This window comes from Eleutherodactylus coqui, chromosome 1 (genome assembly GCF_035609145.1).
Source record: "Eleutherodactylus coqui strain aEleCoq1 chromosome 1, aEleCoq1.hap1, whole genome shotgun sequence".
NCBI lineage: Eukaryota > Metazoa > Chordata > Amphibia > Anura > Eleutherodactylidae > Eleutherodactylus > Eleutherodactylus coqui.
Genome location: NC_089837.1, coordinates 57,197,027 through 57,223,148, shown reverse-complemented (window position 1 = coordinate 57,223,148; position 26,122 = coordinate 57,197,027). Strand labels below are relative to the sequence as shown.

Here is a 26,122-nt window from a genome sequence, read left to right as displayed (position 1 = left end):
GTCTAATTAAGGATTAACCCAGCATAAATGCAACAAATGTATTAAAAGATTTAAGCCTCTTAATACATTCATCGCATGTGGAGGCCCCTTCATGAGCCAGACTGGAATCTATACCAGATACAAGCTGGCGTAGGTTTCACCAATAATTTACACCAGTTTCTGGCATAATTTATAGTAAAACTGAGGCACCCCCCATTGCAAGCAGTGGCGAGGGGCGGAGAGGGGGCGGGAGCTCAGTGCACTGCTTCTGGCCCAACCCGCATCCTCCCTCTGCAGTAAGGGACACTGTATATCGGCTGGGCGTGAAACCCCGGCCGATATACGGACGTGTGAATAAGCCCTTTAAGAAATAGTTGTGTTTCACTGCTTGATTGCTATTTAAACCCACATATATTTCCAATACCAAGACTGCCCACATGGTGTGCTGTTGGGGAAAGCCTATTCATAGGTAATGAGATCAAAGCACTTTTGCATTCCAATATTCTGCATGTAACAGTATTCCAAAATGATACCTAGTGGTTGAATAGCACAGTGCTGCAAAGTGCCACCCAGTGCTTGTGTAGCTCAGTTTTCTTAGGTGCCTTTTTATTGGTTTATGCACTGCAATATTCTAAAAGTGCCCCCTAGTGGTACCAAAGTGTTTTGCATTTGCAATGTGCAGTGTAAGGCCCAATGGAGATCCGTGGGTCTTGCTGTCCATAGGGATGCATTAGCATCCGTAGGGCAGTCAAAAGCATGCGGATGTGATTTATTCCCGTCACACATGGGAATAAATCGCTGCATGCTCCATTTTCCTGCGGATGTGCCGCACGGACGGCTTCAGTTGAAGCCTATGGAAGCTGTCCGTATGTGCGGCACAGCCACAGCTGTTTCTGTGCTGCGCTGCGGATACTCGGGACAGCAGGAATTTAATTTTAAAAAAGAGTGCACGGCGCATGCGCGCAGCACGCTGCCGGCTTGCCGAGCACATCCACCGGCCAGAAGAAAGAATATCCGGCCGTGACGGACGGGAACCCGCAGCGTCCGGAGAAGGTAAGAAAATGTATTTTCCCTCTCCATGGCCATGGGCACGCACTGATTTCACAGATTCAGCAGTTGTGCAGGTTGACATAAAGGCTAAAGCTTTATTTGCATGGTGTATATACGTGGCTATGTAGCCGCGTTTTCACGACCGGCCGATATATGCGATCATCTGAGGCATTTTTTTCTCAAATGCCTTCGTTCCCATGGGCGAATTTGCGGCACGTAAAAATGTTGCACCGTAAGAAATAGAACATAGGCAACCAAAAACCACGCCGGCTGGGTAAAAAGATAGTTCTGGTTCTATCTTTTGACCGATATACGCTGGCAGCTCCCATAGACTTCTATAGGAGCTGAAAAAAAGGGAGGGGAGGTAATTTAACAGCATCCAACGCTACGAAAAGCTTACAGGTGCCTCCATTTAGACATTAAAAGTCATTCCAAGGATTTATGCCAAGCGAGGGATTTCCAGGGTGCGATGTATTTTTTCACTAAAACATCGCAGCCAGCCGCGTGAATGGACGAGAAAATGCTAATTAAGCTCAGGACTTGATCATAGAAAATAGTCAATTCATGCAAACTTCTTCACATGAGCAAATGTAAAAACGCATGCCCTCGTGTGAAGGAGTCCTAAGTTGTATTTTGTGCCCTAATACAGAAGATAATGGTTACTATTAGAGTAATCAAGCAAACTGAACAATATAAATAGTAGGGACCGAAGCAGGATCCGCAGGTTCCATTAGTGCAGGCCACGCATGACTGGGGTGGTGAGGGAATGGAGGAAAGTAAAGGGTTAATGGGGGGTGGAGTAGTGGAAGGGGACACAGGAGCCTAATAGGGGAATTCGAATGATGAGGGGGGGGGGAGTTAGTGTAGGGGGTGGGGAGTGTGAAGGTGATAAGAAGGATAGCGAGTGGTGAGGTGGGAGCCATTTTAGAAAAGGAGTTTGGTAGTTCCGCCCACCCTTCCTTATGTTTGGTGGTTAGCAGTAGGAGGTGAAAGATTGTCATGGCAGCTGGCGGGAGGGGGGTTCTTGGAGTCAGTTTTATAGTAGTTTGGGGGGGGGGGGGAGTCTGGTGGGTACGGTCTCACCTTTAGTATTCCCTCCTTTATGTTAAATTTTGGTTGTCTGGTGCTGGAGACATGGCCTATGGGGGGGGGAGTCCCTCCAGACTGATTTATTATATCCAATATTGGCCAATTGAGGCAGCTGGTGGTGCCCCCAACCCGGGCATTACGGTTGGGGGCAGGGTACGGAATAAGAGTTATGCACCAGATTTTGTGGCTCCAGGGACCCCCCCTCTCGTTGTTTGGATTGAAAACTGTAAATTTGTGTTAGTGTGTTTAATAAATGGCTGCTGTGGCCAATTAATCCAAAATACGGCGTAGTGTTTTTATTCCTTTAGGGTGAATTCACACGAACGTATATTGGCTCGGTTTTTACGCCGAGCCGATATACGTTGTCCTCGTGTGCAGGGGGGGGGAAGGATGGAAGAGCCAGGAGCAGGAACTGAGCTCCCGCCCCCTCTCTGCCTCCTCTCCGCCCCTCTGCACTATTTGCAATGAGAGGAGGCGGGGCGGGGCTAAGGTCCGCGAATTAGCCCCACCCCATCCCGCCTCTCCCCATTGCAAATAGTGCAGAGGGGCGGAGAGGAGGCAGAGAGGGGGCGGGAGCTCAGTTCCTGCTCCTGGCTCTTCCATCCCCCCCCCCCTGCAGATGAGGACGACGTATATCGGCTCGGCGTGAAAACCGAGCCAATATATGTTTGTGTGAATGCACCCTTAGAGACGGGTTGGCTGCAGCTGGAGTGACTCTGATCTACCCTGGTCAAGTTAAACACAACTAATATAATGAGTGGCTTCTAAAAATTCAACACAAAATGCCACTTTTAATAACTGCTGTAGACTCACCCCCCTGCATAGGATTTCTCAGAAGACATCTGCAAATCAAGCATAACTAATGCAACTAATTAAGGGCTTCATTAGTCACATCAGGTGTACTTGAGATAAAACACATCAAATACCTGGACTGGCTAGGGATTTGATTGTATGTTAGAAATATGGCCAAGTCAAGAGAGTGGTTCAAAAAGTTAAGAGAAGAGATCATTGCATTGCACAAACAAGGAAGGACATGGAAAAAAGATAGCAAAGGCTCTGTGTGGTACTAGAAATACAGTTGGAGTTCAAAGTTAAAGGAACTTTGGCTACATTCGGTGTGGCAGAAAGAAGAAGCTATCGCCGGCTACCACCAAATTCGTGAGGAGGCAGACAGTCAAAAACCCTTGATTGACTGCACAATTTGGTGACAGCAGGCATTGAGGTTTCCATTTGCAGGGTGGAATTAGCTCTCATTATGCCCCACAAGATGCAGTAAATGCCGCACCAAAATCCCCTGTAGATATTGATGTGAAATTGAAAATGGCTTCGCCTGGGCAAATAAAGATGGCCGCAGCAGCTTCTCTGAGTAGCTGGCACATGCTGTACATTAGCATGCATAATTAGTCTAAGACATTACATGCTGTTCTGGTTGCCCATGTGAGCAGGGCTGGCTAGTAGGAGTAGCCGTAGTGTCTAAGGCCTCCTTCACACAGACCTGCAGCTCTACTTACATGCTTAAAAAAGTCACAACTAATAAAGCCAATGATTTCCTATGGAAACCTTCCGATGAACGATTTCTAGCCGCATCAAAAATCACAACAATAAAGATAGGACATCAGTGCTGGATGAAGCGGCTAAAATTCCCTGCTGCGTGAAAAAAAAGGGCTTGACCTATCTTTTGGCAGGAAATCGCAAAAGCCTCCATAAACTCCTATGGGAGACTATGCGAGGCGGTTGGCAAAGAAAGATTAATTCCCCAGCAGGTTGATGTTGGGTTTCCCTGCAGGGGAAAATAAGGAAATCCCCAGCAGCGCAATGCCGGGGTTCCCCTGCAGGGGAAAATAAGGAAATCTTGAGCAGCGCAATGCCGGAGTTCCCCTGCAGGGGAAAATAAGGAAATCCCCAGCAGCACAATGCCGAAGTTCCCCTGCAGGGGAAAATAAGGAAATCCCGAGCAGCGGAATGCTGGAGTTTCCCTACAGGGGAGAATTAGGGTGCCTTTCCACTAGCCTTTTTTTATCGCCTGCGTTTTTTTTTCACGTGATTGTCAATGGGACTTTCTAATGTTAAAAACGCAACGCAGCGCAACTTGTGTTTTTGGTGCATTGCGTTACGTTTTCAACATTAGAAAGTCCCATTGACAATCGCGTTTAAAAAAAACGCAGCGATAAAAATAGGCTAGTGGAAAGGAGCCTTTAGGGAAATCCTCAGTAGCGCGATGCTGGGGTTCCCCTGCAGGGGAGAATAAGGAAATCCCCTGCAGCATGGTGCCAGGGTTCCCCTGCAGAGGACAGTAAGGAATTCCCTAGAAGCGCTGAGATAAAGGGAGTCCCCAGCGATGAAGGGAAGCCCTGGGGGTAATCCCCTTCAACTCCGTAGTGGGGCTTACCTTCACTGAGAGAGATGTAGGGTGTTTCCCCAGGGACTCTCTCTCTCTTTTCAGTCAGTTCCAGCCATGTGAGTGGCCTGACCCTCGCAAGTAGCGCTGCAGAAGATTTTACGTTCAGACAATGTTCTGCGATTTCTTTTTCATGCAGCTATTTTGTAGCCCGTGTGAATGGAGCCTTAGACTACCAATGCATACTAATGCACAATGTGCATCTGGTAGTCAGAGAAGCGCTTCGGCAATCTTGGTTTGTCCAGGACCGGAGGGTCACTTTAATTCTGTCATTAGCTGCACATGAGAATCTGCAGGAAGATCTGTGGATTCTGGAGCGGAATCCCGCAGCCGCAGATTAAGCCACATTTACAGTGCAGATTGCTGAATAATTCCACTTGTATAAAAGTATCCGAAGGGACTAGAGATGAGCGAACGTACTCGTTACGAGTACTTACGCACCCGAGTACCGCCATTTTCGAGTACTTCAGTACTCGGGTGAAAAGATTCGGGGGGCGCCGGGGGGCGGGGAGAGGCGTGGCGGTGCGGGGAGTAGCAGCGGGGAACAGGGGGGAGCCCTCTCTCTCTCCCTCTCCCCCCCACTCCCCACTGCTACCCCCCCGTGCCGCCGCAGCGCCCCCCGAATCTTTTCACCCGAGTACTGAAGTACTCGAAAATGGCGGTACTCGGGTGCGTAAGTACTCGTAACGAGTACGTTCGCTCATCTCTAGAAGGGACCTTTCACAAAGGACAGAATATTCCGCAACAGTGTTGCAGAATACGCCTTCCTGGAACTCTGCACCAAAATCCACAGGCTAACTGCAGGCATGGCAGGATTCGGCTATGTGCAATTCCACATCAAAATCCACGGTTAGCAGGGCAGATGTTGGTGCTAAATATTCCACAGGTGGGACATATTCTGCATCGCTGCTGCAGAACATTCCATCTATGTGATGGTCCTCTAGGCACATGCTATGCTTCCGTTTCTCTTGCTGGAAATGAACAAGGCTGCTTTCACACGTGCGTTGGGGTCAGTTCAGGGTTTCCCTGTCTCTGCTCTGTTTTTGGAGGAGAGAAACTGAAATAAAACTCAAAAACCATTAGTTTGATTGTCTGGTCTACACATATAGTGTAGCCACGCCAGGCTATTACCCTAGCGTGCTAACATGTGACGTGTTATTGCTGCTACACTGGTTTAGTACTGCATGCAGTATTATTGTGTCTGAGGGCATAACAGTAGTTGGACGGACCCCATTTAATCCAATGAGGTCCATTCTGCGCAGTTCAGTTCCATCATAGAGAGATCCATTCTGGCCAGGGATTCCTACGATGGAACAGGAAAATGGAATCCATAATGCCAACGTGAATGAGCCCTAATGTGGACAGAGACTAATGCATACTATAACAAGCTTAGGCTCTGCTCACATCTGCGTTAGGAGCCTCCATTGCAGATTCTGTCTAAAACACCAGACAAAATAGTGCAGCCACCTAAAATTCCGGACACACTGATGGAAACCCAATAGATCCGATTAAAGGGGGTTTCTGGGCAAATACTATTGACAACCTGCTTTTAGGATCTGCTCTTCCGGATCCCCTGTGATTAAATGATCATCCAGCCTGCAGTCAGTGGGGCGGACATTGTCATCAGGGTTAGAACAGGAAGTCTCAGAGGTGACTGCACTGGAGTCAGAACCGGAAGTCCATTAGGAAGCATGACTCCCATTGATTTCAATGTGAGTGATGCCGTGTCTGACGCTTCCTGCTCCAAATCCGATGACTACATCCAGCCCCACTGCACTGACAGCAAACCCAATGATCAGCAGATTGCTGGGGATCCAGAGCGACAGATCCCTGGTGATCACCTATTGATGACCTATCCTGGGGCTAGGTAATCAATAGTATTTGCCTGGCAAATCCCTTTAAAGTCAATGGCTTCCCATTGATGTCTATCATGAGACCAATCTGACACTTCAGTCATTTTTCTTTTGCTCCTATGACAAAACAGAACAATGGAAAAGATTAATGTAGATGTGAACAGAGCCTTAAATGTTGTAGAGCCGTCATCAAGATCTACATGCTGTAAGTACTACTAATGTAGGTCCATAAGGATATATCCTTTAGCAACAATCCCTGGACATATTTGACTACATTAACCCTTAGACACCAGTAAAAAACTTTATTTTCCGCTTCATCTACTGACGAATTTCCTGTTTGAAAGCGCCATTTCCCTTTGATTAGATAAAGGAGGCTGAAAGACAACCTTGTAATTGCAAATGTGTTGGCGGAACATTGACAAGGTGGATTTTCACAGATTTCCCCATCCCTATTAACCGCATTAAAAATGTACAGAACCTTTAAGACTTTTTATTTATTGCACTGTAGCCATACTAGGATAGGAGAACATAACCCTAATCCACATTGCCTCATTATCTCCTGCATACTGCTCTGCAGCTTCCCGCTCTGCTTCCCACGTGGAGTGGAGGAAGATGAAAAGAAAAGGAGGAGGTGAGGAGTATTGTAGACACAGGAGGAGATAAAGAGAGGTCTGCAGACTCCAGCTATATACTAATGACAACATATAGGGAGCTGGGGTCCACCTGTCACTCAGTGCAGAGATTTGCTAGGCATTGCATTCACATCTCTAGAGCTAGAGAGACAGACAGACAAACAGACAGATACATAGGTGCTACTGCAGACATCCTATATGTCTACAGGGCTACTGCACATGCACAAAAGCCAGCCAGGATAGATGTATGCAGAAGCCTCACTATGAAGAATGCTGCAAAATCCTATATGCTACAGGAGGAATTCCCATCTAGACACAGTGGAACACCAGCAGCATCTCCGAGATCCCCCATCCTGCCCCCCTCCTCATTTCAATGCTACTACACTGCAGTAAAATGGATTTAATCTCTCAGCCTCCCCCCAAAGCGCTTTACTCCAGCCAGTTCATGTGTTTGCAGTGTCATAATTCCTCATGTTCTGCTCCAGATGACTTGTACACCTTGAATATATGAATGAATGAAGGCTGCCTCATCTGTTGTTTGCCATGACTGAGGAGGACCATACAAGCCCATGCTCCCTTCCCAAGCAGACATTCTATGTATGTCTCCTCTAAAAGAAGCCAACATCAAACAAGGAAGCTTTGTAACTGCAAGAGCAAATAATCCCCAGTACAAGAGCTGATCAGAGAGAGGGGGGAAGAGGGGCAGTCTTGCTGGAGCCCCCCCAGATCAATATTTGGCAGGCTTGCTGCAACTTGCTGCAGTCTAGAGCAGAGTAGAAGAGTGCATAGCAAGTGACCAAGGAGGGCAAAGCTCCACACATGTCACATGTGCTTCTTAAGGCCACCTGGAGCATCATCACTAGTGGTGAGCAGGATCTGCTGGAGGATGCTGCGGCAGGTGATCCACAGAGGGCTCAAGTCATTCTTCTACAAGCTGGGCTTATTTGTCAGCAGGCACCCAGTGTTTTTCCTCACTCTCCCTGCAGTCCTCACCATCATCTTTGGCTTCATCTTCCTCAGTCGCTATAAGGCAGACAGTGACCTGGAAGCCTTGGTAGCCCCAAGCCACAGCCTGGCCAAGATAGAGAGGAGCTTGGCCAGCAGCCTCTTCCCCCTAGAACAGTCCAAGAAGCAGCTGTATTCAGACCTGCACACCCCAGGGAGGTATGGAAGGGTGATCTTGCTTTCCAAGCCTGGAGGGAATATCCTGCTGCAGGCTGAGCATATCCTCCACATCCACAAGGCTGTGCTGGACATGAAGGTGAACTACAGGGGCTACAACTACACCTTCTCCCATCTGTGTGTGCTGGGCAATGAGGACAAGAGATGCCTGCTGGATGATATCATAGCAGTGCTGGAGGAGATCAGGGCAGCCACTCTCTCCAATATCACTGTAAACAAGGTGGCAGTCACCTACCCCAACACTAAACTCAAGGTAAGTGTTCACTGTGACTTATGAACTGGTGCAGATGCAGAAATGCTGTGTGTGTGTATAATATACAGATGGATACTATGTATTTATTTATATGTAACCTGTTACCCCTCATAAAATAGCAAATGTATCAATGTTAGAGCATAGTCACACATACAACTTTTTCATCCGGACCGAACAAAAATCAGTCCTAAATCTGGTGAAAATGGAACCCACTGGGTACGCTCACACCCACTTTTTTTTTTTTTACTTGAAGTAAGTAAAAAGTATAAGTAGAAAAAAAAATTGCATGTGCTATTTTGGTGCGATTTGCTGAGAAAAATGATCTATGCAAGTCTATGGCTGTATTTTAATATAATCGGATTGCACTTACACCATGCGAGTTGTGTGACCCGATTTTAATGGAGGTAACCAGGGAAACTATAGTTTTTTTAAAAAGGAGAGAGCTAAGATGCGATTTTTTTTTTTTTTTTAGACACGCATGAAAAACGCACGCACCAGATTAAAAAATTGTACAGAAACAACACAGGATTTATACAGTCCAAATTCCCAAATGCCCGTGTGACTATGCCTTGTAGTAAATAGTATCACTAGTAGGTGAAATAGATGTTAGCAATGCATCATTGAACCGTATAGCATGAGTGATATAGATACACTATTATACAATATTATATAAAGCTGTGGTTTTCATACATATTACTATTATTTATTTATTATATATATGTATCCATATTTACACATCACATATCAAGATACTTTGTTTCAAAGCCAGCATTATTACCTGTGTATCTGCTTTGGGTTTCCAAACTATCTGTGGAAGAATTGGGAGACCTGGTAAAGTTGCACATAATAAATATACATATGCAGTGCATCTCTACAGAAGGCATAGTATATATAGTAGGGATATAGATATATATATATATATACCTACTTCATATACAGTGCCTTCTGTAGAGATGCACTGCATTGCTCAGGATATATTGCAGGCTATGGTTGCATTGTGGATGACTAGTCATTGTCCCTGTCCTTAATTGTCTGCTCCATTATCTTGCTGTTGTGTTATCGTTTAACTGTTGCTTATTGCATCCAGCAATGGGTATTGTGTGCTGGTGAATTGGCAGCAGGTTGTGCATTGAAGAGTTATCTCTTGAGAAATGTGACAGCACTGCCGCAGCATCTCGAATGTGGGCATTGTTACCCTGTGTGCCCTGTGGTGTACAGGTGTACCATAGGAGCGATGTTGTCATTGAACGCTTGTGTATATTGTGATGATATAATGTAGTAAATATATCTGCAGTCCTATGCAAAATCCCAGATAAGGAATTGTGACTTGAATAAAATGACAAACTTAGCAGTGCTACATGTGACAAACACAACTCTGCACATCCTGCCAGCGCACTTATTTACATGTTGATGCACAAGGGCTGTTTTACAAGTGCATTTTGCAGTTCCAGTTGAGTGGATCGGATGTATAGATTGTATTGAGTGCACTCATTATTTAGATTCAGCTATATATTGTCATCTGACACGCCGCTCTTATTGTGTGCTCCCACTTTAGGAAATGGTGCATTGACATATGTGACAAGTACAATCCACAGCAATACTTCCTGGGTTAAACCATAATTGATGTCGCTCTCTCATTGTCTATTTGGGTGCATTGGGATTAACTATTAGTTTACTTATAGGCAACCTATGGAGAAATAGGTGTAAAGGGGATTTCTGCATTAGACAGTCCATTTCCATACACCCTGTAGGATTGATGGACCCTCTGGATCAACATCGGGGGGTAATAGGCTGAACTGGATGGACATATGTCTTTTTTTCGGCCTTACATGCTATGTTACTATTGCATTCCAAATTACTACAGTCAGGGCATGCTGGGATTTATAGTTTTGCAGCAGCTGGAGAGCCACAAGTTGGAGATCACTGCCCTATAGGATATATAGAGGGGGGTCCCTTAGTGTTAAAGGGGTTGTACAAATATTACAAGTTAACCCCTATCCAAAGGATAGAGGATAACATGCTGACGATGTCTGAACCCCCCCGCCGATCTCGAGAACGGGGATTCCAAGTCCCCCTATGCCTCTCATTGGGGGGTTCGCTTCTCCCCCCACAGTGACATCCAAATGAATAGAGCGCTAGACATACATGTGTGATCAGAGCTCCATTCATTTTAATGGGGCTGGCGGAAACACCGAGCGCTCGGTTATCTTTGCAGTCCCATTAACATATCTTTCACACAGGCAACAGTGATATCACCTTGAGAAAATACTGCAGCTGTGTTCTGTACATTACTGCTGCATATTCTCATGGCGTTTTCGTTATTTTGTGTCGCTACAAAGTCGCACGTGGCGCTACAAATTCAAGCGACTTTGTAGCGCTCTTTTGATGGAATTTTCGGCGAAGGCCGAGAGGTGGTGTTTGAAATATAAGCCCTACCCTGAAAATGAGCCCTGGCTACAATAAAAAAAAAAAAAAAAAAAGAATACATTACCTAACAGGCGCGTCAGTTCCACCACACTTCTCCCGAAGCTCCGGCACACTTGTCTGTAGTCTCCAGCAAGCGCTTCCTGGTATGGGGGTTAAAAAATACCACTTCCAGGAAGTGCTGCAGTGATTGGCTAAGCCGCAGCGCTCAAGGACCAATCACTGCAGCACTCGATGAACCAATCACAGCCATTGAATGGCTGTAATTGGTCCATTTAAGCGCTGCAGTGATTGGCTGAGTCACGGCGCTCGAGAACCAATCAGAGCCAGCACTTCCTGCAGGCGGGGTTTTTGAACTTCTGACCAGTAAGGGTTGGCTGAAAACTATTAGCAACTGTGCCGGAGCTGCAAAGAAGAAGTGTGCCAGAGCGGACAGCGCTTGATAGGTCATGTATTGTTTTTTTTTTAAGGCAGATAGGGCTTATTTTAGGGCTCAAGCAGTAGGCCTTCCCCACTGATCAGCAAGTTATCCCCTTTCCTATGGATAAGAGATAACTTGTAATCTCGCTACAACCCCTTTAAGAGACACTGGGTACAATGGAGCCGATGTATAAATATATTCATACTGGCGTAAATGGTCTAAGTTCATTCACAAATATGGCATTTGGACTTAAAAGGGTTGTACCAAGAATACAAGTTATCCCCTATCCACAGGATAAGGAATGACTTGCTAATCAGCGTGTCTCACTGCTAAGACTTCCACCGATCTGGTTCTGTGTCCCCCGTCCTCCTCACTGGAGGGTTACTGCACTCACACAGTGAGAAGGAGACTGAATGGAGTGCTGGTCGCGCAAGTACACCAAGGCTCAATTCACTTTCAATGGAATTGCGAAGATAACCAAGCGGCACCCACTCGGGTATTTCCCTTAACCCCACCGAAATGAAAGGTGCGCTGACCGTGCATGTTCAGCCAGCGCTCCATTCATGGTGACAAATCATGAAATACTGGCTAAACTCTCAGAACAGAAGGCTTGTTGAGAAAAGGGAGTTAACCTGATTCTTCTTTATTGACCAATTAACAGCATCTTTTCTTGTTTGCTCTTCTTTTCCATTCACAGTGACGTCACTGCAGGGAGGGAGAAGCGACCCCCACAGTGGCAGGTAGAGGGGAACATGGGACCTCTGTTATCGAAATCGGCAGGGATCTCAGCTGTGAGACCCCACCAATCAACAAGCTACCCCCTATCCTATGGATAGAAGATAACTTTTGATCCTAGTAGAACCCTTTTAATGCCCATTTATATAGCCCATCTCCAGTCCTCGGACCCCCAACAGGTCATATTTTCAGTATTGCACAGGTGATGTAATTATTGTCGGTGCCTCAGACATTGCCGCAGGTGATCTTACTATAGAATATCCTGAAAACATGACCTGTTGGAGGTGTCTTGAAGACTGCAGTTAGGAAATACTGATATAACCACTTTTTTGACTGCTTCATTATGGATCACTATGTCAGAATAAAGAGCCATTTAGACACTACTATTATCGTTCAAAATTCGCTCAAAAGCCGTCTTTTGAGCGATATGTTTGCGTCTAAACGCACGGCCATTGTGCACTATTCGTTCATTGGTGATTTCTAGCAAGCTTGAAATCACCGATAACTGTTATCAGCGCCGCACGCTGATTTTCTCAGCAGGCAGCACTGATAGTATTCTTTCAGCTGGTGTACCGCTGGCAGTTCTCAGTGGGACACGAGCTAAAGCTCTGAGAACAATGTAGCTGTTCGCATATACAAAACAGCTGCTTTGTTCTCTGAGTTATCACGGCGCTATCCCGCTCCGCCTCCATTAACTCTTAAGTAGCTAATTAGCTACTTAAGAGTTATGCAAAGATGATCGCTCAAAACTAATTTTTGAGCGATTATCTTTCAGTGCAAATGAGCCTTAAGGTGGCAAGACTTCAGAGTCACAATGGAAGCCATTCATTAATCACATTTTAGTGCAACTTTTGTAAACAGCTCAGACCTATTGTTGCTTAATCCCCTATGCCATATTCATCAAAAGGTCTCCCTCTATGCTATAAATGTGGTGGTACTGGGGACAGACTGGCACACGGCTTGGGTAGTGAATCAATTATAATACGTCTCCCTAAATGTTCTCTTTTATAACTAGTGCCCAGGGCAGTTAGGAACCAGGGTCTGAAACAGCACTAGGCTTGTATTGCCATATAGTGTCTATATACCTAACCATGCAGCATTCAGATACATACACTAGTTTTGTACAATGTCCAATAAATATTTCATACAGTGTCCAGATAAATCTGGGCAGCCCGTTGAATTAATGGGCCCCATAACAAGATAACATTTAGCCTTTTTTGGTATTTTATGGTGCAGAAGAGGTGATGGTAAATTACCTAGTGGTCTGGGACAGTTTGGTAATGACCCTGGGGGTCTAGGGCAGTGAAAGGTTCAATTGATCCTGTCAAGGATTCCTTGAAATCAACTGTATATGTTTCTTAGAGATGCGTATACAATTGACTAACGGCAACACTGCAGGAAATCGAAGGCTTCCTGGTTGGCCATCAAGCCTTTTTTTCTGTTACGCTGGCAGCACAATGATGTCATTGTGCCGCCTGTCTTGTTCCATACAGTCCTTGCCAGAAAAGGCCAAGGTGGAAGATGGAGGTCAGCGTGGGAGCAGAATGGATGTGAGTTTATTATTTTTATTGCTGGGCACAGATGCCTTACTAATTGCTCAGGGGCACAGTGAGGCCTATAAATGACTCAGGGGGCACAGTGGACCTTATTAATGACTCAGAGGGCAAAATGGGGCATTATTGATGACTCAGAGGGCACTGTGGAGCCTATGAATGACTCACAAGGCGGAGCGGCATCTATTAATGACTAAGGGCTTATAAATAACTAAAAACGCACAGTGGGGTCTGTAAATGACTTAGAGAGCACAGCGGGGCCTTGATGAATTATGGCGCACAAAGAGCCTTTTAAATGACTAAGGGGACACCGTGCTCGCTACAAATGTCTAAGAAGGCACAGCAAGGTCTGTAACTGATTAAGGCGACTCTCACACAGGCGTTTTTTTAAAGCGTTTAGCAGGCATTTTATCCCCCTTCTGGGTTCTCTCATTTGGGAGAGTCTATGCCATCCACCGACCCACTCACCCCATAGGTGTTTTCACACGCTTTTTGGGTGCTCTCCTTAAGGAGAGACGATACCCCTCTTGACTGACGTCACAGGCCTCTCACCAGCCAAGCCAGAAACCTCCTACACACTAATGAGGGGCAAACACCCAGAAACAGCTGTCTGTGTATGGATTTCTGGCTTCCCAATCATTGTTATAAAGATCTATATAAAGGGTCTGATTTGCAGGAACGCTGCCATCCAATAGGTGGCGCTGTATTGTTTCATCTTCCTTATTTGCATTGATAACCCAGAGGAGCGTGCATGGCCGTATACATCTCCTCACTCACTTTTTAGGTGTCTTTTCACACCCCAACTGGGTGCTCCCCTTGGGGAGAGACGATGCCATAACCTGACCCACTGACTCCCTAGGTGTCCTCACTCTTTTTGGGTGCTCTCCTTAACCCCTTCCCACTATATGGCGTACATTTACATCCTGTGGGGTTGGGGTATGCATGAAGGGAGATCGCGGGGTGAACTGTTTATTACAGCTGACACCCAGCGGCACTAAGCCGCGAGGCTGAGCAGAGCTATTAACCATTAAAATGCCGCTGTCAAGTTCGGGGGTCTCATACGGCCCTCTGCTGGGAGATCGCAGGGAGCTGTGTGGGTGTCTTGGCAGCCGGGAGCCTTCTGAAAAACCCCAGGGCTGTTTTGACAGAATGCCTATCAAGCCATCCCCGCGGCATTACATCATACTGCTGGAGCTATCAAAGCATCGCAGGTTGTAGTCACCTCTGGGGACTAAAAAAACTGTACAAATGAGAACAATAAAGTTTTACTAATTGTTAACCAAAAAAAGTAATAAAAGTAAAAAAAAAACTTTTGCATTATTTACAATAAAAGAATCTAAATTATAAAACAAAAATACATATTTCCTATCACTGTGTTCATAAAACTGCGATGTATCAAAGTAGCATTTATTTATCCCGCACGGTTACCCTTGTCCGAAAAAAAAAAGAATGCCAGGAATGCGCTTTTTGGGACACCCTGTCTCCAAGAAAAAGTGCAATAAGAAAGCGATGAAAGCGATGAAAAAGTTGTATGTGTTCCAAAATGGTACCAACGCAAACTACAGGACGTCCCGCAAAAACTGAGGCCTCGCACAACTATGTCGCTGGAAAAATAAAGAGTTATTGCGCACAGAAGATGGCGGCAGAAAATAATTGAAAAAAAGTAAAAGGTCTTTGAAAAGTAATTTTGTTGTAGTTTGTGCGTCGTAGAAACAAGACGCACTGAAAGATGGAGGAAGTTCATTTTTCTTTCATTTTACTCCACTTGGAATTTTTTTTAAGTTTCTCAGTACATTATATGGTACATTAAATAGCATCATTGAAGAATACATCTCGACCCGCAAAAAACAAGCCCTCATACAGCGACGTCAATGGATAAATAGAAGAGTTATGATTTTTTTAAAAGGGGAGAGGAATAAAAGAAAAATGGGAAAAAAAAGGGCCGCATCATTAAGGGGTTAACCCTTTCCAATCCAATTTATATCCTGGTTTTCCTAGAGGGCTTACTCTTTTTCTGCCATTATACAACGGCGCTATCTGCTGGCTAAAGCCAGTACTGCATGAGGTGACACATTGGTTAGGGTCCGACAGCAGAGAGGCTGGCAATATACAGTAAGAGAACCCTGACGGATGTCTTCCAACATCAGAGCTGTACTGCCTTAAATCATAATGTCTTCAGAGGGCCTATAAATGACTATGGGACACAGAGTTTAATACTAAAGCTGACTTCACATGAGCATACGGCAAACAGAGACGCACCGATTGAAATGGCTAATTAGTTCTGAATATGTTCTTTTTCCAAAGGAATTACGCAGTGTTTCGCGCATCTCTCCTTGCTCGCCCCCAATTCTCTTCCATAGGAACCTTTTGTGCTCAAATATGCAGAAAAGTAGAGCATGTTAAAAAAGTTTTTTTTGCAGGACTAAAATGCGTGCACAAAATATGGAAGTGTGAACGAACCCATTGAAATCAACGGGTTCTATTCTCTGCGTATTGCATGCACAAATATTACATGTGCAGATACGCCGTGTGAAGCCATACTGAGCAGTCACTGGTCAGCTGAATGCAATACTGCGCCAGCATGCGGTTTTAACATAAATGGTTACTTTTTAATATTTTGTTATGTCTGCTTGTGCATCGCAGTCAGGCAGCATAAGAATATCTCAGATATAATCAGTTTAATATAATTTGTTAATTATGGGCTGGACTTTGTTTTTACTGAGGAGGATATACGGTATTTGTGGTAAACATTGCTTGCAGGTTGCCTAACCCCACAAGGACATTTTTTGTTTATTCATCGCTGCTTTTACAAGCCTTACTGCAATTTTTAAAATTTGGCGAGTTGTATTTTTAAGACCATTTTAGGGTGCAAATAATGTATGGAAAAACTTTTAGAAGTTTTTTTTTTCAGGGATCGCAGTAATTCTGCCAATGTTTTTGGGGGGTTCGATTCTTCTGGGGTCCGCTGTGTGCCATAAAAGACTTGGTAACTGTATTCTGCAGTTCGGTACGATGACCGCAATAACAAGCTGATACGGTGTATTAAAATGTTTTTGTACTTTTTCACACTATCACAAATCTCGCGTGATTTTACCGTCCATGTAAAACATAGGACTCTGCTGTATTCTTTTTGAAAATGGCGCTCTCGCCTAAATCCCCCTTTTCTATAACATTTCCCAAACTCCTCCTCCTCCTCCTACCCACCAATCAGCTTCTACCTCTCCCTTACCACACACTCACCCTTTTCCTTACAGCTCTCACACCAGTTAATTAACGCTATTCTTGCCTGGCTCTGGTTCCCTAGCAACCCAGTCATGCGAGGCCGTCTCTTATGGGCCCTTTTTGGGCCCCCGATACGGCTCTTTGCTGATTTTGATGTGGATCTGCAAGAAACTTAAATTTTTCAAATAAGTGGATAAAATCTGATGCAGATCCACAGCAAAAGCCGTATAGCCAATTGTGTGGATTTTGACATGGTTTTTGGTGCAAATCCACACCAGACTCCGTACTGCAATATATGCTGCAGATTTTGGAGTGGATCTGCACCAAAATCCGCAACATGTGAAGTACCCTAGGTGGCCCGCTGATGTAGCTCTAGCTAGAAAGGCTTGAGTTTTACAAGATAACCCCTAAGCCTGAAGGACATACAAGTACATCTTCAGGGTGCGGGGTTTGTATGGAGCCAGGGGGAGGGTCTGAGCGCTGTTATCAGTGAGAAGTGCCATGCATGTTACGTGTGCCTGTGTGTGTAAAAAGTAACTTCGGCATGAGAGAGCGGAACGAGGTAAGTGATAGGTCATATTAAAGCGCAGGGGACCTTTGGGCCCCCCCAGGCTTTGGTGCTGGGTCACCATTGAGATCCCTTCAACCCCTATACCTATGCCATAATATTTTCTATCCTCCATTTTTTGGTAACCTGCTCTTCTTTTCCATTTCTGTCTTACCTTAGAACATATTCAGATATTATGATAGCAAACTCACAGGAATGCAAGGCCGTTTACTGAGGTCTCATGAGAAACTGTTTCAATTGGCCTGAGAGAAGTCCTGCCTTCAGAGGGACGTCATTACACTTGTTGAGTTTTTAATAACCAATGATAATGAATGAATTATAATAAATTAGGCATATTCACAAGTGAGGGGTCTTTTAGCCTTATTTCAAATGTCTTTGTATAAATACTTCTGCTGATTAACTAATAAATCAGACGACTTCCTATCAGTGCTGTGTGTGATTTGTAAACTTCCTCGAGCTCTTTGAATTTGGCCACCTGAAAACATACCAACTAGCAAATATTGGGCTAACACTAGTGCCTAGCCTGCATGGTACAGACCTGCCAGATCACACCAGACTGGCATTGAGAACTGGCTTTATATTTACTTCCCTTTTATATCCTTGCAGTTTCTGCATCCATTTCTGTGCTGTCCAAGACAAACTGTATAAGAGTTTTTGCACTCGGCTCTGTCATTTTGATGCTATGCTTTCTACCCTGCTTTTGAATGGAGCACAGCCAACACAATCAGAGTATGCTCCGTGGGTGTGCTCCAGTAATAATGAACATTTAGAGAACATGCTCCAGTGATGCTCCTAGCATTGGTGAACAGTCAGAGCATGTGTTCTGCACTCTGAGCATGTTCAGAAGGTAAGAATGAATATACCTCATGTTGTGCTTGTCTGTTTTCCCTACGCTGCCGTAAGTATGGAATCCTAAGAATGTAAGCTGGCGTCAGGCTCACCTGATTGGCCAGAGAAGATGAGACCAGGGACGCCTGTTGGTTCAGCTTCACACACTGGGCCGGCTGAGGGGTCAGGCTATCATGATTAGGATAGAAGGTGAAGAGACTCCTTGTATGTAGATGAGAAGCCTTGAGGTGTTTTAACCCTTTCCAATCCAATTTGTATCCTGGTTTTCCCAGGGGGCTTACTCTTTTTTGCCATTATACAAAGGCACTATATGCTGGCTAAAGCCAGTACTGCATGAGGTGACATGTTGGATAGGCTCCGACAGCAGAGAGGCTAGCAATATACAGTTAGAGAACCCCGATGGGTGTCTTCCAACATCGGAGCTGTACAGCCTTAAATCATAATGTCTTTAGAGGTCAGACAGTAGATTGGAAAGGGTTAAGCTAATATGTAGGTGAGGGTGGGGACTGTGGTTGATACTGTCTTTCCCTTTAAGGTAGGAAAATGAAGAGATGGGAAGACTTGTGTTGCAGTAAACGGTCACAGTCTTTACTTGAGCAGCAAAGTGGCAACACCATGTTTAGAACTTGACAACACAGTAACAGTCTATGGGCCCATAGTTGATCAAATTACAGTCTCTGTTAGCACACAGGAGACCTGGTGTGGCATTGGTGACTCAAGCATCGGGAAATACACTCACAGTCTCTTTGGTCATGATGCTTCTAACCTCTCAGCAGTACAGTAAGTAACTGACCGAAGTATATTTTACTTCCATGGTCAGGAGTCAGAATGCGAAGGGTCCACTGGCGGAGGGCACTCCTTCTGTGATGTCATTGCCTTGTGTGGTGCAGAGTGTAAGCTCTCGCTCACGACCTGAAGGTTGCAAGTTCAAATCCCGAATGGTTCAGGTAGCCGGCTCAAGGTCAACTCAGCCTTCCATCCTTCCGAGGTCTGTAAAATGAGTACCCAGCTTGGTGGGGGGTAATAAATAAAAAAAATTACCTGAAAGCGCTGTGGAATAAGTTGGCGCTATACAAATAACAAGATTTTTTTTTTTAATTGCTCCTCCGTCACATAATCATGGTGGGCCAAAGGGTTGCCATAGCGGCAGAACACGGGGGCTTTGGGAGTCGGTATTTACTCTGCAGTCTTCTCTAACATCTGTATTTATATTGGGGTCTTGTGTGAGTCTGTATTTATTTGGGGTCTGTTTTTGTTTAAGATATGTTTTTATTTATGGAAGCTGTAATTATCTTAAGGGTCTATTTAATTTGGGGTCTGTATTTTACTCTGAGTACATATTTTTTTAGATCAGGTATGGAGTTGGTATTTGTTCAGGGGCTCTGGACTGGGATTTGCATTTGTTTATGCTGTCTACATCTCATTTGAGATCTGTAGTTATTTTTGGGGTGTGTGTTTGTCCGATAGAGGGTCTGTATTTAGGTATGTATGTCAGGGGTGCACTCCAGGCTTCCCTTACATTTGTATTATCCTCCACCCACCTGTTATTCCTTAAGTGTATGTAATATATGTGACCGATTCTTTACGAGGAAGGCTCCTTGGGCAGCGTGCGGCAGAAGAAGAAGCCAAAGAGTTAGCAAAAGACCAGCGAGGAAGACGGTCTTCTCCCACGTCGCTTTCTCATCACAGGTGACACCGGCAATTCTCTGAGGTCCCAGGGGGTTTATTCACTACCTCAGAACCAAATGAGAAAGATCCTATGTGCCCAACCACCAGGCTTGCTCCCAGGGCCAGCCATCCAAACCTGAAGTGGTGCCTGAGACCCTGTTGCACATTTTTAATTAGAGGGGTCTGTGGTGCAGTATGAGATATGCAGTATGAGATATATGCATTTTTTCTGGGGTCTGTATTTATATAAGGGGTCTGTTCCAGGGTCTTTAATTATTCAAGGGTCTGTATGCTGAAGTTTGCTCTGTATCCTGTGTTTTAAGTGTTTTGGGGTCTATATGTTCTGTATGTTCTAGTTTGAGGTCTGCAGTTAATTTGTAGTCCGAAAGAGAGGTAAGTCTATTAGTTTAGTTCTCCCATCTAAAGAGGTCGCCTTATTGCTGGAAGAAGGACTCCCTAAATTTGATGTAAATGAGCACTATGAACTTCAAATTTATATACAGCTGTAATGCAGTTCTGAATTCATAGATTCAATGTGTCTATATTTCTTGGCAGCTGTAGCGTACTGTTGCACCCTAGTTGGTGCATTTATTTCAGGGTCTGTATTCTGCGGTGCATTCTGGGCTCTGTATTTAATTTGGGGGTCTGTTTATTTCGGCATTTGGTCTGGAACCAAATTAAACCGGAAACAAAGTACTTCACCAACAGGTCATCAATAGATGATCAAAGTTTTAGGAGATCCCTGGCGCCAGGACTAGAATATAACAACTATAGCCAAATTATAGGATGAAACCCACCAGGTTCGTGACACCGGATGGAGCCACACTACTTCCTGGAACAATTTCTTCAGAGTGTCCAAGGTGGAATGATCATGGCAAGACCCCAATCCTCCAACGTCAGCCCCAAAAAGGGTGATAAGCCAAATAAGAGAAAATAGAATTCAAACTGGCGCTTAGGATGAAAATAGATAATGAGAAAATAATAAGTAAAACTGATAATAAATACCAATTTGCAGGAGGAGAAACAATACTGGTAGATATGTCTCTCAACCCCCTCTGATCCTCGCCAGTATCAATAGGCATGGGTTGACAATGAAGATGGTAGCAACTATTTTTCAAGAATGCAGTCCAGAAATAACCGGAGAACTATTTTGGTAGAATATGCTACTCAACGCATTTCGAGGGTTTTAGCAATTAGCATGTTCCCGCTTTATGCTGAGTGCCAGTTCAAATCCAGTTTTTTCTTATCAATGGATGATCAACGAGGACCCACCGCTTGAATTCCTGCCGATCAGCTGATTCCCAGAGCCACTTTCAATGCGGTCACCACTGGAAGCAGAGTGCACTGACCATAGTGCAGTGGTCTGGATTGGCATTGCAGACGCAGCTAGCATTGAATTCAATGGCAACTGCACCGCAGTGCCAACTTGGGTCGGATCTGGTGTAAGACTTGAATGTTGCTGGACAGACCCTATTAGCTATAATGGGGTCCATTCGACTTCCAGCATTCCAACCAGCATCTTCCTGGCCGAAACACTGCAGCAAGCTGTAATATATCATCCAGGATTTTATGCCGGATCCAAATGGAGCCTATGGCACAGATGTGAACATGTCCTTAATATCCCTTAGGTCCCTGCAGGCAGACTGAATGGTATCATATAACCTCAGAGCTATGCACGGGATTTGTAGAACTGTATAGTAAAAAAATGGATGTCCGACCACTGTGGCGGTATATTAAAACAGTAACCAGCGCATAATTCTGAAGCTTTTAAGACTTATAAAACACATTGGTAGTCAAAGGAGGACATTCACTTTAAAGTTTAATCATCTGTGACTTTCTAATATAATTTATGCTTCAGTTCCTCAGTACTCAAGGTTTCAAGATCTCTGCTTGCGATCATTAAAGGGAGTCTGTCACATGTATTTTGTATATCCAGCTCCTCATTACCTATAATATGCCACTAACAGATGAATCCAATGCTGCTTTTCTTATCTTCCTCGGGGCTGCCAAAAATCTATATCCCCAAATTTCCAAAAAATCTACTTCTGGATTGTTCAATAGGCAGTTTCACAACCCAAGTCTACCAGGACCTACTACCCCCTACAAATGCTAACTATGTCCTATTGGGAGGTGGTGAGTTCTCCTTCCATGGAAGTCTTCAAACAAAGGCTGGACAAATATCCGTCTGGGATGATTTAGTGATCCTGCACTGAGCAGGGGGTTGGACCCGATGACCCTGGAGGTCCCTTCCAACTCTACCATTCTAGGATTCTATGATTTTATTGACGTCTCCAGCGCAGGAAAGCTGTGTCACTGAAGAACAGTGCTACTGTGGACCTTCCACTTCGGCGCATGCGCATTGACATCTGTACAACTTTTCAGACCAAATGAATCTGAAAACTGTCTTTCCTACATGAAAGGTTCCTATTTCAGCCCCCATTGCCTAATATGTGGTAAATATGGGTCTATGAAAAGGAAACACCAGTGAATAGATTATTCCGTTAAGTGGCTCGCACATAGGTTCTTGCAGTATGTTGGTATGTAACAAGTTTGGGCACTAGCAATATGCAGTTTCTAGCCTCTTCAATTAATGCCTTTTCAATTATTTTCATTGTCTTCCAAATGGACTACTAAAAAATTTGGACCAGAATAAGTCTTCATAAATAAGTCCAGGTCTGGTAGAAGCCATTTGTGAACAACATAACCCCAATGGTTATCATTGCAGCAGTAAAACTGAGTCACACAATAAAGACCAGAGTGGGCAAAGGGGTATCAGCCCTAGGATCTCCACCAGTTGAGGCTTATGTAAGAGGGGTGAGCAATGCCCCACTTCCCTATAACCCAAGACAGCAGTTCTGTCACTCTACAGTGAGCTCTGGACAGAGCTCTAGATTTATGTTAAACTGTACTATTGGAGTTGGGCACAAGAGGGAGCTCCAGTATGTTAATAAAATTCAATGGAGCTATTAGAGAATATTTTAGAAAGCTTCCAGAAAAGAGCCCTGACGGCTGTGTAGCCCCATGTGACTCATTCGAGGAAGGGCCAGTGTAAAGCTTGGGACTGTGAGATGGCATACGCTCAGTGTTTACGGAATTGCTGACACAGCCTGTGACCATGGGATGTAGAATTGGGGTGGTACAGGAATAACAGCCAGTAAAGTGGCGGAGGCCAGTTGTCACTGCAGAAAGAGTGCTTTTTAGGATGCAGAGCAGGTTGCATGTTTTTGCAGGGGAGTGGTCTATAACCGCAGAAGACAACAGCTGTGAGGTGGCAGAAGCCACAGATGAGATGCATAGCCACCAGTAAGACCATGAGAGAGCAGAGGAGCAGCCAAAAAGGCCAGAGGATCATCATGTGCTACAATGTTAAAGCATGGCTCATAGAAGGAGAGGGAAAAGGGACAAGGTGCAGGATACGTGAGAGACCGGTCTCCAATGCCTAAGCACACTGGAAAGATAATAATGGACCGACATAGATAGGGGGAGTACCTCCCTGAAGGCACTGCAGTTGAGTGGGGATTGGGACGTACTGTCTAGGGTTAACCAGTTTTGCAAGAGTCAAGTTTTAGTATGATATGTAGTGTGAAATATGTTATAGTGGGAAGACAAGGCTCTTTGTGGTAGTGGCATTATGTGTTGATGAAAGTGTACATAAGACGGAAATGATGCTTTGTACTTTTACAACCAGGGTGCGTTGGGGCCGCTATATCCTTATAATGTCACAAAATTACAGTAAGCCGAGTTATGAAGAAAGATGATGGTTAGTAGAGTTGAGCAAACGTACTCTGCGGAGCTTGATGCTCGTTCGAGTATTAGTGTACTCGATGGTGCTCGTTGCTCAAACGAGCATCAAGCTGTGTTCGACCCCGCCCCAGTTTTTGTCTCCTCCCCGCTGTGACTTGCCTGTTTTGGCCCCTCCCCGCCACAGCGCGTGTCGTTGGCAAATTTTTTGTCAGGCAGGAGAGAGAGAGAGACTAGGAAAAAAAAAAAAGTTTGACACCCGGCATCCCACATACAAAAATGCTTGAGTAGTCAATGGGGTTCGTTACTTGAGTAGAGCTCTTGAATTTTACGAAAAGCTTGACTCGAATAACGCGGACCGAAGCATTTTGGTGCTCGCTTATCTCTAATGGTTAGATATGAGTGAATTCCAATACATGACGTACCTTGTCGTCCTGACATGACGTGTGCATTTCCATTAAATCCTGTAACACCTAAGTAGCACGCACTCTTCGGGCTCGGTCACACGGGCGTTTTGTCGCACACATTTTTGTGCGCCTAACTGATGCGTTTTAAAAAATCGTGTGCCCGAAGCTGGCGTCACGGCGAAAAATCTGCATCTAGCAGCGTTTATCCGCGCCGGTAAAATGCCCGCCTGACCCGAGTATATGCATAGTGTGCCTCAAAATGCGCGTGAATCTTTGAGCCGACGGAACTTTTTCGCCGTGCTCCATGATGGGAGTACAGTGCGGCGTGGTCAAAAAAGAAAAAACGTAGGCATCTTTAAAACATACGTTTGTGTGCAACATTGAAACGCATGTAAAAAATATAGCGCTTTTCTTTTAGCAAAGATATGTTGGCATTATGGCGCTATGATGCACTACGTAGCAGTATTATGTGGACATTGTATGGAACTGTTAGACTCTATTCACGTCTGCATTCGGGTTTCCATTTTTAACGGATCCATCTAAAATCTAATAGAGGGATTCAAGCACTAATGTAAAACTTAAACAAATGCATACTGAGCCTGTTTTTTATTTGGATCATATAGCGTTTTTCGCTACCCTGTGGGATTCAGTCTGGGGGTAACATCACAGATGCCAAAAACAGCATTATGATGGTACCCCGGAATGGAGATGAACTGAACCATTCACTGTCATTAGTCTCTAAAGATTCGGGGGTCAGCGCGGGTGACAGGTGAGTTGCGACGGGGAGCGGGGGGGAGAGAGGGAGAGGGAGATCTCCCCTCCGTTCCTCCCCGCTCTCTCCCGCCGCTCCCCGCCGGCCCCCGAATCTTTAGAGACGAGCGGGGAGATACTCGGCTAAGGCACTACTCACTCGAGTAATGTGCCATAGCGAGTATACTCTCTCATCTCTAATGATTACTCAGATAAACAATGAGAGATAAACAGAAAAATTCCAGCGCTCCGTTATGTCATACACAATACCCTATATAGGTTGCGGGGTGCCCTGGTCCTGTATGACATAACGGAGTACTGGAATTTTGCTGCTGATTACTTGTATTTGTTTTCCTCTGACATTACACATATGTTTGGAGTCTCGTCATGCTGCTCTCCCCACGGGATGTCAACTTGGGACCGTTGTATCACTGAATACCCATGAATATTGGGATATCAAGCCTCCTCGGATAAACACGACCGACCGGTCCCTAATCCAGAGGATCGGCTGAGTCGGGGTGAGTTACACCCATACTCTTTGTAACTGTTTTTTATTATTTATGATCTATCATATACCATTGGAGCGACGCCTCTGACCCTTAATTTCTCATTGTTTATCTGGGGGTGAGGGTCTCATAGGGCAGGGGTCCCATACCGCAGTCTTCAGGGACCACCAACAGGTCATGTTTTCAGGATATCCTATAGTAAGAACACCTGTAGCAATGTCTGAGGCACCGGCAATAATTATATCACTTGTGCAATACTGAGGAAATCCTGAAAACATGACCTGTTGGCGGTCCTGAGGACGGGAGTTGGGGAACACTGACATAGGGTATAATAGGAGGTCGCTGTATTGGGCGGCCCTTTTTAGATCAATAACTCTGTCTATTTGGGTATCTATGGTCATCATAGGGCAAGTTCCCTGTTAGGTTCCAGTGTTGCAGGTAGAGGTGTAAGGCTGCAGGATTCAGGACGTGATGCTGCAGATGGAGTACTAAAGTGTACAATTTTGATTCCAAGGGCCATCCCTGCATCTCTCACCTGATTGTCTGTCTCTGAAGGTCTCCACTCGGTATTGCACTCACTTCCCTGCAGTGCAGCCCCCTGTCTGATGACTAGGAAGCACCATCTTGAGTCTGAGATGTTTTACTTTCATTTTATGATGCATCAGTACAGCATTAGCTAGATTGCTCTGCCCTTGTGGTGAATTTGCTGGAACGTCCACTCCTGGAAATATTATTAACTGTGTTGAATATGTTCCACTTGAGAATAATCTGTCTCACTGTAGAGTAATGCACTCCAAATTGGTTAGAAATGGCCTTATAAGCCTTTCCAGATTGATGGGTAG

The 26,122-nt window shown here is 44.9% G+C and overlaps 1 protein-coding gene across 1 annotated transcript in view; it reads left to right on the top strand.

The window, feature by feature from the left end:
* The first annotated feature begins 7,820 nt into the window (after positions 1 to 7,820).
* PTCHD4 (patched domain containing 4) overlaps positions 7,821 to 26,122 on the top strand; it is a 128,409-nt gene continuing 110,107 nt past the window's right edge. Inside the window, 2 exon segments of the mRNA XM_066589167.1 lie at positions 7,821 to 7,868; positions 7,870 to 8,436. Coding sequence (XP_066445264.1) covers positions 7,821 to 7,868; positions 7,870 to 8,436 — 615 coding nt within the window.